The sequence below is a fragment of the Falco rusticolus genome, chromosome 6, assembly GCF_015220075.1.
Source record: "Falco rusticolus isolate bFalRus1 chromosome 6, bFalRus1.pri, whole genome shotgun sequence".
NCBI lineage: Eukaryota > Metazoa > Chordata > Aves > Falconiformes > Falconidae > Falco > Falco rusticolus.
In genome coordinates, this window is record NC_051192.1 from 8,823,685 (window position 1) to 8,837,972 (window position 14,288).

General features: G+C 41.1%; 1 protein-coding gene across 4 annotated transcripts in view; it reads left to right on the plus strand.

Annotated features, from left to right (window-relative positions):
• The first annotated feature begins 70 nt into the window (after positions 1–70).
• Positions 71–14,288, plus strand: part of ARID4B (AT-rich interaction domain 4B) — a 94,135-nt gene continuing 79,917 nt past the window's right edge. Inside the window, exons 1-2 of one of the 4 annotated variants that reach the window (XM_037390806.1) lie at positions 71–378; positions 1,492–1,546. In XM_037390806.1, coding sequence (XP_037246703.1) covers positions 1,541–1,546 — 6 coding nt within the window. In that variant the 5' untranslated portion in view covers positions 71–378; positions 1,492–1,540. Of the gene's footprint in view, positions 379–904; positions 1,074–1,255; positions 1,295–1,491; positions 1,547–14,288 lie in introns of those variants that run through there. The other 3 variants (XM_037390805.1, XM_037390808.1, XM_037390807.1) reach the window with 3 other exon arrangements.

Genomic DNA, 14,288 nt, shown 5'->3' on the forward strand with positions numbered 1-14,288 from the left:
GGGCCCAATGGAGGAGGCGGGGAGAGGGGCGTGCCCTGGCCAGTCCGCCCGTCAGTCAAGCAGTCGGTGTGGGAGGGGGAGGGGGACCGAGAGGCTCCGAGCCGAGCAGTCACCGCCGCCGCCACCGCCGGGTCCGCGCAGGACGGATCGGCCCCTCCGGGCGCCGCGCGGAGCCGCCGCGAGCAGAGCCGTTGCCGGAGCGTTGAGCGGGGGCCGAGGCCGGCCGAGAGGGCCCGGAGCTGAGGGGAGGCTTCGACCCGTTCCCTTCCCTCCCCCCCGCCTCGGGTCGGGGGAGTAGCGGGCGGGCGGGAGGGCGCCGCGGAACAAAGGTAACGACGCCGAGCCGGAGAAGGAGCCCCCCGGCCCCGCCGCCAGCGGGTGAGAAGGCGGCGCGGGGCCTCGGGGGGGCGCGGGGCCGGGCGGCGGCGGCGGGGCGTGCGTGCGGGGGGGAGGGGGGCGGTTGTTTTTCTCCTCGTAGCGAGACTGCGGCGGGACTCGGCGATCCTCCTTCTCCCCCCCCCCCCCCGCCGCCCCAAACACCCAGCGACGGCGCGGGGGGGAGGGGGATCGGCTGCCGCCTGCCTGCGGGAGGGACCGGCCGCTTCTCCAGCCCCCTCCTCCCCCCCCCCCCCCCCCCCCCACACACACACACGCTCGGTGTCCCCGCCGAGCAGGTCGGGCCCCTTTCTCCCCGCCCCCCTCCCTCCCCGTCCCCGCTCCCTTCTTTTCTTCTTCCTTTTCTTCCCCTCCGCCGCCTCCCGCCCGCCCTCCCCCCGCCCGGACCCGCTGCGCCGAGCCGGGGAGTTGCGGCTGTTGCTGCTGAAACTCCTGCCGCGGAGTCAGCGCTTTCCTTTATTTGAGGGGGGGTGGTGGGGGGGAGGAGGAGCCGCGATCCGGAGCCGCAGCCCCTACAAAAGCGTGTGTGTGTGTGTATGTGTGTGTGTCGGGGCGGGGGGGGCTGCTACCGACACCCCGCTCCCCCGCCGCGCACACAGGCACTCTTCCTCGTACAATGGAGGAAGAGCCTCCCTTCCTCTCTCCTCCTTCCCTCTCTCCGGCTCCCCGCAGTAAAAGTATGTGTGTGTGTAGGGGGGGTCCCGGGGCTGGGACCCTGGCGGGTCCCCTCCCGCCTGCTGGGTGCCTGGGGAGGGGGCGCAGCGCCCCGGGGAGGCAGCCGGGGACGCCTCCCCCCCCCGCGGCAGCCGGGGAGGCTGGGGGTGGGTTGTTGTTGTGGCAAGTTTCTCCTCCTCTGACAGAAATGGCGTCAATGGCAGCGAGTGTAGGGGAAGCCGCGGTGTGTGGGAGCTGGAGGGGAAGCAGCGGCCGAGGAGGGAGGGGAGGGGGTTCAGCGGGGAGATAGTGGGGGGATCCGGGGAAGCGAAGGGGGAGTTTCGGGAGGAGCCCAGCGCCCCCACCCCGATCGCTGCCTCCCCTCCCCCGCCCGGTGCGAGCGGCTGGTGCGGTGCCTTAGCGCTTTGTTTTAAATTCCAGGTCCAGCGCTCAGCCCTTGCCGAGGCTTTTACCGCAGCCTGAGCTCATCATGAAGGTAAAACACTCGCTTGTGTGCCTGGGAGGGGAAGGAAGGGAGGGTTGCATGAAGAAATGCTGTCCTATCTGTCAGTCCATCTGTCCCGAGCCCGGCGAGAGGCTCGGTGCGGTGCTGGTGCGGATCCAGACTGCGGGTTGCTTCGCCCCCACTGCTGTGTTTTGGTGCCTTTGCTCGTAAGCCGACGGTGGGGCAGGTTTTGCTCGGCTGCCTTATGCTGGGGGGGAACCGTAAGTTGGTGGAGCAGGGGTTGGTCTCCTTCAGAAACATTGTTTGTAGGAGAGTAAGGACATGGCTGCCTGGGCTGAGCTTGCTTCATGGAGGAGCAGGGGACAGTCACCCTGCTTGAGAAAGTAACGTTGCAGGGGAAATGCTGGCTATGCAACCGTGTTTACTTGAATAGAGGGTAAATGGTACATTTACTTAACTTTCTGTTCGTTAATAACAGTTTTGTTGAATGAATAATCTTGATACGATCAGGGAGGGTGCACGTAAGGGATTCTCTGCAGTGAAATGACTGCTGTAAGGTGCAGAAAGATTTCCAAACAGGTTCTAATTTTCTTCTCAGTGCTCTGTAGCATTCACCTACCTCATCGCTGCTCACCTACCTCATCGCTGCTCGTTTTTCTTCTCTTAGGCCTTCCTAGACTATTTATTTGCAATATATTGCACACGTTTTATAGAAAAAAATGTGTCGGTGGAGTAGAATGATTTCTTGTGTGTGTGGCAATGATCTGTGTACCTAAACATAGTTTTTAACAGCTAGGTTTGTTAGGCTTTTTTTATCATTTTGCTGATATGTCTCACTTAAACTGCCATTTATGTTACCATGACCCCCATGTAATTCAGCTGCCGGTCCTGCTGGGCAGCAGTAAATCTCATTTGAAAATACTGTAAATCATATAAAAAAAAATAATTGTAACAAACCTGTGATACACCATCTCTTTGATATTTATTAATAAAAAAGAGCAATCGGGGGGGGGGGTGTCTTGTACTATCAAGAGTTGTGCCTACCATCTGTGAATGAGTATTATGTAAAATGTATACCTCATACTATATTCACTGCTGTAAACGGTAAATGATACAGACTGTTTCAATTTCTGGATTGATCTGAGTTACTGAGCAGCAAACTTAAGTCTTTTTGTGTAGCTGTTGAAGGTTTAGAATGTTTGGGTTTTTTTACTTGGAGACTTAACAGTGTCTTTTAAAAGACCATGTTTTAATTGCCCTACCTATGATCTTTCTTTAACGAGTGTTAAGATCTAAAATACTGCAAACGTCTTTCTCATTAAAAGTAAACTATTTATGAATTTACAACAACAGGCTGTTGTAGTACGATACGGAGCTTTCCAAATGTGGCTCATTGCCTGGTGGAGATGCAGGAGAAGGAAGCGAGAGAAATAGGAGGCAGTATAGGGAGCTTTTTTCCCCCATAAGGAGAAACACTTACTTAAACAACAGCTAAATTTACATACATTTCTAATATTCTTTCTCCATGTAAACAAATCTCACAGTTACCATAGAGATTAGGTTCAGATACTGTGGTTGCGGAGCCATATAAATATGTAGATAGACAGTTTGCGAGGATGAGGAGGTCGGATCACAAGTGGAATGCAGTGTTCTGTGGAATACTGATAGAGACCCCACTTCAGGCTGAACTGAATGTATAACATGCTTCAATTTAAAGTAGCAAACAGAGAAACCTGTAAATATATATATATATAAAAGCTCCCAGCTTACTTATTCTTTGATAAGGTTTGTGATACTATTGCATTTTTAAATCTGGATAATTCTGCCAGTGTGTTCAAATGCTGAGTTTAAGTCTGCAGTTTTTGCAGTCTGTGTGTGTAGCATTAAACTTACGTATGCTTGAGATAACTCCTAGTACTTTATTTACTGTGCCCTGTAATGTTAAGTGAGGTTAATCTTTAAGTCATTATGTTGAAGCTTTAGTTACTACAGTGAAACTTTTAACAGACTTTGTAGCTTAACAGAAGTTTCTAAGATTCAACAGTTTAATGAAGACTCTTTTTTAAGATACCAGGAATAATACAGTGCATCAGTCTTTTCTGCCTGGCTTGAATTTGTAGTTTATTTTCCGAGCTTACAAGGATTAAGTCCAATAAAAAGCAGTAAGGAAGAGTGCTTAAGACTATTCTTAGCTTTCTGTTCGTATCACTACAAGGTAATACTGACTATACTAGATCAAGATACTGTTTAAATATGATTGTATATTTGCGTGCATTTATTTTGTGAGTTATTGAAAGAGTATTCCTCAAGGACACTTCAGCATGTAGAGGATTTAATGCTTTAAGGCCTAGTCTTACTTTGAGTCTGCTGACTGCAGACTTGCTGCTGACTGTACGATGGAGGCCCCTGTTTTGATTTATGCTTTGGTCATTCTTTCACATGGAGAGGGTTGTGTATTCTGGTGCCTAGAGCATTAGAACTGGATTCCTTGTTGGTATCTTTGTCTCTCGGGGTGAACTTGAACAACTCATGTAGCTTTACTGACTTTTTTTCCTATCTGCGTGGTATGGATAGGATGCTTATCGTTCTTTGTAAAACATAGTGAGGTATATTTAGGAAGAGCACCAAGCTGAACTGATAGAAATCTGTAAGTCACTCACGCTCTTGCATTTTGAAACCTTCTGAGACAAGAGAGGTGTGCTGCTTGCTAGGAGAGTACCACCTCCAAAGCTGTTGGCTTGATTGTTCTCCCTGCAATAAACCAACTTAATCCAAGTAAATAAAAGTCACTTGTATAAACTAGTAACTTTAGCCTAGTAAGTAGTCCTCCCATGGACTGCAAAGGCCACTTGAAGGCGGCCTGGAAATATCTTGAAATATGTCGTAGAAGAAGCATTCAAGTCTTGACATGACTGTTCTTGTGATGTTCTACTGAATCAGGTGTTTTCCTGTGATAGATGACCTCTGATAGTAGTTGTATAGATAATGGCTAAGACGGTTTGTATGTTGTAGTGAAGCTTTTATTTTTTAAAGTTAAGCACCTTCTGCATAAGGTCTTTTTGCATTAAATATGCTTTGGAAGCATGTAGAATCTGATTATTTAAAAAACTAATTGCATGCCATCAAATCACTACCTACAAGGTAGGTAGCAATATATATGAAAACATTATTATAGTTTGTTTTTATTTTTTCCCCAAAGTCAGCAAATAAATGCCAGGAAAGCGAAGTCTCTGCTTTTAAAGAAAGACAGACGGACAAGCTCAGTTTCGCTGATGATTTGTACCATTGTACAACTACTGTAAATGCTCCTGAGATTTTTATGATATTTAAATATGTGAATGAGGGTAATATACCCACTGTAGCTAAAAAGTTCACTGCTGACTGGAGATAAAAATAGTGGATGTCCCAGAAGCTTGAGGAATGCACTATAAATTAAATGGTCTGAAATGATTGTTTGAATGTTTTGATGGTATTTGCATGTTAATATTTTTCAGTTTGTAAAAAATGAAATACTTAGTGGTTGTAGTATTTCTGTTTAGTAGCCCTAGATGTTCCTGAGTGCTCGCTCAGAGCTGCCAGGCTAACAAATTAAGGAAGTTGTGTGTACAGTTTATAGTGTTTTGGGTTTTTTTAATTCATCCTGAGTTTACACGTTGGTTTCAGTAGTCTTTCCTAGTGATCTCTCTAGCTATCCACAGAGATCGCTGGTGCACACTGATGCTGTTAACTGCTTTCCCTTAAAGCCAGTTAGTCTGTTGCTCGTATTCTCTGCCAGTATGGCAGAGGACAAAAGTGAAATATCTAGTAAACTTTTCAGTCACCAATTTCCAACTTCGAGCACAAGTCAGCTGAAAGTCCTATTGCTCTTACGAAGGCTGGAAACCAGTCATGGAATGTAGTGACCTTTCACTTTCTGGTTAACTATTTGAATTACAGCAGAAATGGAGATTTATAAATAAAGAGTACCATTAGAGTAGGTTTTGTGCTGGAGGTAGGAGAACAGGTAAGTTTTAAAGGTGGTTTTCCCCTGTAATTTGTTTTTGCATTATGGAAAATTATATTCTTAAATTCTGTCCTGATGTTCCAGTTTGAACAAGTGATCAGAGGCAGTTACTGACTTCCTCGTGCTTGCATAATTATGTAGAAAGCAAAGCAAACACCACTTGCACTTACAAGCAATTACAAGTCACGTTGGAATAATCTATGTTATTTTGAAATCGTTTATTTGCACTTTTGAAATGCCAATCTCAGTATATTTTACAGTGGCTAAACAACATGGAAGTCTTGAACTTCAATCTGCATGTTTAGTATGGTACTAATCAGTAGTTGTGTTGATAAGGACTCAAAGTTAATTAGACCACCTAGTGGAAAAAAGACTGTGTTAGGCTGAGAAGACTAAAGTTGTAATAAACTATGAGGATTAGAAAAATTAAACTGCCTGTACTGTTATCTTCAAAGTTGGTGAAGGATTTATGGATCAGTGCTCTCACAGCAGCAGGACTATTGTATCAGGATGCTGTCTAAGAAAAATAGTAGTAGGCAGAATAATGAATATGCATGTATCTTCACTAGAACACTTTGAGATGGTTATTCAGTTAACTTTGTAATCTGAAACAAGTGTTGTATACATGTAGTGCAGAAGCATGCTGTGATACACATTGCATGTGTGTGTTCAAAGAAATTCGGCTATTGTAGTTGAGAAGTCTTTTGAAACAAAATGCGGAAGTTTTGAGGTGTTGAGCTTTACAGTCACTGTCAAATTCCTAATCTGAATGCTTCGCTGGTCATACAAACTGAAAAAAAGCGGCTAACTTTGAGAAAGGTTGAAATTACGCTGTTGTTGTAAACTGGTTTTGAATTTTTGTTTAAATCCTACAGATACACACATTTTCCTTAGAAATACATGCTTTTATAATAGGCTGAAGAATAAAAATAAAGGGAGTTTGAGATTTCCTCATTTGAAAAAGGTAACAAATTTTATAGAAAAACCTAAGCTTAAATTTACTTTGCACCCTAATATGATACAGAGCCATCCAAATGCTAGATTATTTATTAGTTTGTACTTAAAAGTAGTTAACCTGTTGTGAAATGCAGTAGTATGTTCCCTGCAGTTCTATTTACTATAATAGGTACTTCAGCTGTTTTTACGGAAATGTACAAATCTGAATAAACATGGATCTTGAATTGGGTTTGCCCTATATATTATTCAGGTCACAGTTGAGAAATGTTAAGTCAGGGCTTGTATGGGTGCTTGATTTTTCGTTGATGTGCTTCGGTAACAAATACTCCTTTTCTGCCTCTCCTATTTAGCACTTCCAGTGTTGTCCAGTTACTGTGCTTACTACCACTCACTAGATACTTGCTTGCATGTGCATGGAATGGATTTTTAAAGACTTTCAAAGAAAGATTTCAAAAGGCCTCCAGGGAACTAAGGAAAATTATTCAGCCCTATGCATAAACTAAATGTTAGTCATTTAATAAGTGTTAGAATAATTATTTTAAAAGGTTTTGATGGAAAGTCATAAATCTGGGTGATGGGGGATTTTTTTTTTTTTTTTTTTTTTTTTTTTTTTGTTAACATGGGGTGACCAGATGAGAGGATATTTCAGGGGATTCAAGTATGGAAAAAACAGCAGGCCACTTTGATATTCTATACTTGACAAGACATCTATTTTCCTTCTGAAGATTAGTTTGAACCAGGGAATAAATTCAATAAAGCACTATTGTGCCTTTTTTTTTTTTTTTTTTTCCCTTTGCTCGGAAGGCAGCATATAAAGCAGTCATGACCTGTTTAGCAAGAAGTGTTAGTAAGCAAGCTCTGGAAAGGCAGCTGTGAGGCTGTCAGAGCAGGGTGGTGGAGAGTGTTGCTGAGTTACTCGTAGAAAACTACGACTGAGGTGACCCACCTGCATTGTGTACGACCACTGTGTGGTGGTGACTTCCTGAGTGATACTATATTAATTAATTAGATGTGGAGTAGTGCTATTCCAGGGTTTCCTGAACCTGTGGGGAGCACTATGAAGAAGATTTTTCTTATGAGCTAAGCACAAACATTGTAGTGCCCAACCATGAGAAGGTGTTTTCCTTACTGTGAGCAAAAGCAGTAGTCATTTCATCTCCAGTTAACCTGGAGTTACTTGCTCCCATTGCTGTTGTTTTTGAAGCCTGTATGTGCCCTGGAATGAATAAGGTAGGTAGTACACTAAAGAAAAACCCTTTAAGCATCCTGAACTCCCAAATTACTTGCGTCTTTGATGGTGACTTCTGCAGACCACCTTAAGGAGCACACTAGATACAGCATTCATCAGTTGTCATTTAAAGTAATTGTGAGTGCAGACATCTACAGAGCTCTGTTGCAGAGCAGATTGCCCGAGTTGGACTAACTGGTGAATAACACTGTTCTTGGGCAGAAGAGTGAGTTTTCTGTTCTCGTTGTTTAATCTGTTGGTTTGTCCCCCAACAACCTACAGCAAAGGATTTGGTTTCTTAAGTAGTTTGTCAGATTAAGTTTGTATGGTCGTGGAAGAATGCATTTTTGTACACTTCTTCCACTCCTGGCTGTTTATTCTTGTCTTTTGTGCCAGCGGTCCGTTTGGGTGGTCCCAGGGTGTACTGAACCAAACTGAAATTAACAACAATCAGATAAATAATTCTTCAGTTGTAGCCAGTCCCTGACCTGGCTGATCCCTACCATTGGGGTGGAGGAAGGAAGGAGAGGAAAGCAGAAGTGCACCAAGACTGATTTGGATGAGCTTAAACTGCTTGTGAACACATTCCTCCCCATCCCTCTGCCAAGTTAGCACTTTGCAGTCGTTAGGTTAAACATTTTGTAAACTGTCTACACGTGAAAGTGCAATAGAGGTTTTTCTAGGCTTGCTTACGAGCTAGAACACGGCACTTCTCTAGAGGTTTGAACTCTCATGTTTTCTGGAAGGTGTTGAATGAAACCATTAAATGGAATTGTGGCTGTGCCTTGAAGGTGACAAATAAAATTTAATTTTTGGTATGATAAACTATGATTTCAAGTTGGAAAGGTGAAGGGGTTTTAAAGAAGAGATGGTATTAAACACAAAAAAGAATGTATTTTAAGTACTTTTTAAGGAGGCCAACATAAGCTTTGCTTCTCTGTCTTCCTCAGGTTCTTATTCAACACTTGGAAAGCTTACTATCAATAATATCTTCCCCTCCCCCCCCCCAACTAGAGAAACAGTTGCTATTATATTTATCTGCAGAAAAATATTTATAAATCTTAGATTCCTATACCATAAAGGTGATAATCTTCATGTAACTAACACTTATGTTAATACATTCTGACAATATTTTGACCAATGGGTGTAAGAATTAAGCCACTGGTTTACCTTTTTTCGAAATCAAAACAGTTGGAAATGATTAATTTGGGAAGAAATTACATCACTCTTTCTTTGATAGGGAAATTGAAGGAATGGAAGTCAAGCCTTTGATTCTTTGTATGTTAAGGCAGCCCATATATTTATGGGTAGATTAGAGAAGACCCAGTGACAATCAGGAGTTGGATGCCAGTTGGATATGGTAGAATAAGGTGTGTGACACTTTCTGCTTACTACCAGAAACCTAATGCAGAAATTTGGAAGACATTTGTTACTTTTCTTTCCAAGAACTGTGGTTCTCGTTGAACTTTTGCCTGGGAGCCTTTTCCCTTTTTCCTCTTGGATGCCCTACTGACTCATTATTAATTGTTCATACTGGCCTTCTGAGGGCAAGGAAATGGGATTTAACTTCAGTGAAATTCAGAACCAAGTGTATCTGATGTAAGGTTTCAGCAGCTGGTAATAAATAATGTAATAGGGAGTATTTTTTTGTTTATTTTTTTTCTTCACATTCTTTTCTGACCTGAAAAAAGTGTTTCAGTTTGTGGCAGGGCAACCTGATCCACTGCGATAATTTTTTCCTTCAGATTTTCAGCTGTCCTCTCAACAGCAGATTGCAAGTGCTAAACCTCTTATTTGTGCATTTGAAATAGTCCACTTCATGTTTTCTTAAAGATAAATGTAGAATGCATTCTTCTAAGGTTACAAAGAATGCTTTAGATTAATTTATAATGCTGGAAGATAGACTTTCCAATAACCTGTATGAGTGCTCAAGTGAAAGAGTGTTAGCTTAATCTTTTTGTTAATGCTGTGACACTTAGGTTAATGTAACTTCTTTTCCTGGGAGGAAAATAGGGGTTGAGACATTTTGGAAATGAGTACATATTACACCAGCATTTCAGAATTGAGGAATTTCTAACGGAAAATTTGTTTTCACTTTTTAACTTATTTTGCTGCATTGCTTATTGGAAGGTAGACATTGCTGTAATACTAGATGAATGTTACCTCAAATTACATCACTAAACTTAGAAAGAAAATACATATAATTCTTAATTGTTGTGCTTCCATAAATACAAAAGCATTTTTTGTATTTTGTACAGGAATAACGTAATAAATTTCCACTCCAGTTTCTTTAGAAGGTTGTCATGCTAGATGTGCATTGAGGGAGATAGTGAAGTACTTTAACATAAGTAAGACTGCACTATAGCTTAAAATTTAAGAGTATGGGATTTTCCAATACCTTGCTGCCTGGAACAGAGACAAAAATAGAGACAACAGTCCACCTTTAAGTCATTTCCATTTTGTGAATGCAGATTTATTCTGACATGATCTTCCAGAACTTTATAATTACAGTCCACATACGTTTACCCATAGAACATTGTCTGGGTAACTGTGCTGTGTCTTTGTCGTCTTCCTGAAATTTTGTGCCTATTTTCCTGCGATGCTGGATAATTTAAAAGACATTGAAGTCTGGATTCACTCCTTTACCTACAGATTACTAGTGCAGCTTTTATGTACCTAAAAATCAAGTAGTATAAAAGATGATGTAATCTGACGATAGACAGTATTGCATACATGGGCTGGAACCTGCAAAGAACCACACTCAAATATATTCTACTATGCTTGATCCATTTTGAAATCAGGCTGCTGAGGCTGCTCTTTTAACTGTGTTCCCTGGAATAATGTAACATGAAGTTCCAGAAAGTATTAGTATGTATATTACATATCTGTCCGCAGTAATTCAGTTTTTCTCTGTTGGTAATTCTTTGGCTGTTCAGCTAATACTCTGATTTCAGTTTACTTTGCCTAATGCTAGCCAAAATGTTTGGATTGATAAGTTAAACGTATTTCACTGTATTAGAATAAATCTCTTATTTAATACGGTGACTTTTCTCAGATAATACAGAGTATATATTTATATGTACACTTACTAGTGTAGGGTGGTTCAGGTTTTCAGAGGCAAGTGAAGTGAATAAGTTGCTTTTGTTACATTCTAAATAGTAAGAAAAATTCTGTTTTGATGACGGTGTAATAATAGTATATCAATGATAGAGACAGGTGTATGTCCTGCTATGGCAGACTTTTTTCACTGGTAATGTACATGGCATCAGTAGCATCTAGATAGCAACTGAAGTGGTCATCTTTAGAGTGGAATGCTTTTATTTATATCTGTTCATAGCACTGATTTCAGTTCACTAGAAGTTTACTACTCTGCATTTAAATAGAGAACAATCCTACCTGTTTCTGTCTGGAATAACTTGTTGTGCAACAGCACTTAATTGAACATTTGAAATGATGTAATAAAATCTTAATTACGATCTGATAATAAATATAAAACATGGCACCTATTCTGTGGAATAAAAATCATGATACTTAAGCTGGTCTGATAAAGTTTCTCTAGTTGTGTATATTGTGTTTACTTAGTTGGAACTTTGAGGAAGCAAATCGGCTTTTATGATCTTCATAGAAATGCATATATAAAAAAATTTTAGAGAGAGAAAATGGCAAACTTCAGGTGCTTGATTTCAGACCTATTCAGGGACAGTTCCAGAACTTTGCTATCTTATTGCTGTAGCTGGCTATCCTTACTGTGTTTGCTCAGAATTAAACTTGGGAAGAGAAAAACACACATCAGTATTTGAATGCCACCTGCAAATGGGACTACCCTGTGTTTACAGGAAAACTGCTTAATCTTAAAAGAACTGCAACATCTTTTCACCTGGCAATTTTTGTTAATACAGCTTTTGAGCCCACTGAAACAACATTCCAGCCAAGTACACGAACGAGTATGTGGGCAGAAGGGCCAGTGTGAACTCTTTAGCTGGCTATTCTGCTTTTAGCAGTGATGATGCACAGTATTTCTGTGAAAGCAAATATTACAGTGGGCTGATTAGTCATACAGTAGTACTGGATGATTAGGTTTATTCTTTAAGCTGTGTATTTCAGATTTTTTCTTCAGTCATTTTCTTAGGCTTGGGGGGGGGGGGAAGTTGATCATAAAAATATAATTGAATAGAATTTTATTGGCATATGTAGTTGATGCCATAACCTGTTCATTTGACAGAGATACTGGCATTTTATTGGGCATGGTGAGAATGCTGCATTGCCTTGGGTACCAAAGACCCCTTGGAATGCCTCTTGTTGAGCTTTTCAGAGCAGAATGAAGTTTCGTGTGGAAAGTAATGCTAGAATTGTTGATCTACAGAGGACTAGCAAGTAAAACTTGCATAGGTTTTTTCTCTTTCACTTTAGTAATCCTAAATGTTAGTTTTTGAAAAGAGGCTAAAAAAATATGAAGGTTTTAGTATAAGAGGCTTAAAGACTTTTAAGAAAAAAACCCTGAGCTTTACAGAATAACTTCAGCACATTTGAAAGCAATGAATAGAGTCTTATATCACCTATACAACTTCCAAAATTTTACTCTCTGTTCTTTAATATGTTGAAGAGTTTTGTGGAATCAGAGCAAGGATCTTTCCTTAAATAGCCACTCCCTGGAAATGGCTGCCATTAGTCACAGGCTAAGCCAGCTGAAGATGTTTTGGAAACAGGTGCAGCAATGAGTAGCCAAAGAAACTGAAGCATTCTGGGTAGTTAAATTGGATAAAAGGTATGAAATAAGTCGTTTAGGTCTTTTAATTCCTTAACTTTGGAAAGTAGCCTAGCTGAGGACTAGCTGCTTTTGTATTGTTCTTCCCTATAGTACTGCAGTGGCGCTTTCACTTTCTGTGTAGCACACATCTAGTATGTTAACACTATTCATAATTATGTGTCACTTGACAAATCTTCTCTTAAACTTACTGTTCGTCTGGTTATTTTTCTTAATATCTGTGTTACTTTTAATGCTTGCATTTTTTGTTTGCTATGGGTATTTTCTGATGGAAAACTCTTGAAAGGATTTTTAAAGAGTAGAACTTAACTGAACAGGAAAAGCTTGCATCTCTGCTTTGGATAGCTGCCATATTGGTTATATTTAGGGTTTTTTTTTCCCAAAACCTCCTTTTACAGACTTAAACTTAAATACTGAACTCTTACATTTAGGTAGAGAAGAACTCTAAAAGATGAATGCTGTTGTGGAGAGGGATGAAAAAGAAAAATGATCGGTTTTCTTGTAATACCCTTGCTACTGACTGTGCAGGTCAGTAGTAGTCTTGGAAAATGTATTGAGATAGGAGTGTGTTTATGTGCTTGTATTTGTTAGATTTCTACAAGTTAGGAAGCTTGTAAAGCTACCCCATAATATATTTAAAGGAACACTAGTTTTTATGAGAAAGAAGGTGAAAGTTAAAATTATGGACTTGAGATTTCAGTCAAGAATTTGGTCATACCCTCACCACGCAAAATTGTACAGTTAATAGATATCTTCCTTCAGAAGGTGTGGTCATGGTATTTCTTCCTATTAATCTGGGGAAAGTGGGGATATGTGGATAAGTTGTTGGCTTTTCTCCCCCCACCTTCAAGTTGTGAAGTTAGTATTTACTTGAGTCACTGTCCATCTGAAAGAAAAGTTCACTGTGAAAAAGAATTGGCTATAGTTTTCTAGCAGAAGATTACATCAGTGAAAACGAAGTTTATTCAATAGAATATTCTGCCACAGCAAGGCACTTTGAATGTAACGTCACCCATAGCAGCTAAACTAGAAGTTAATTTGAGGTATGGATTGCCTTGTGCTACGAACTGGGAAAGAAGCATTGCCATTTTGTTGAGATAATTCCAAGTTCACTTACTTGCTACTTCTCTTGGGAAGTTGACAGTGCAATGTTGTGCAGAGATACCTGTGCCAATATGGAAGTAGTCCACTTGTCAGCATGAGTTACAATTTATCATAGTTTTTTTTCAGGTGAATTACCAGTTTAATTTCTGCGCTGCCCTAACTACCCAGTGTCCAGCTTAGTTAGGCATCTATATTCTGCAAGGATGTAGATAGTTCATAGGTCAACAGTGGCCTAGTAGGTACTGGTAAGAAAACACCAGTAGATTGAACAGAAAATAATGTTCTCTTCCAGGCTCATATAATAGGTTATGTGGATTACATAGCTACAGTCTTAACTGATACACTGTCTACTTTTCTTAACTGGGAGCTTTCTGTAGTCTTAACCAACCATGTAATAGCAGTGGCAGACTAAACTTAATTTGAATCTGTTTCAGTGTGCTTGGATGCTTCTGCATAGTGCAAGTATGTATATACTCTTCTTCTGCTTCACTTCTCTTTGACCTTGCTTGTGTCTAATTCGAAAAGCTGTCTTCTGAGTGTCTTTAATGCAGTGCTGTGGGTTCTGTAAACTGCTTCTAAGGAGACCTAAAGATACAACTAAGACAAGCAAGCTTGTTGTTGGTAGGTCTGTTTATTATTGAGGGACCTATAGCTCCACTAGACTATTGAGGGGAAAATCGGTACGTTGACAAATTTAGTCATATGCATCTGTCCT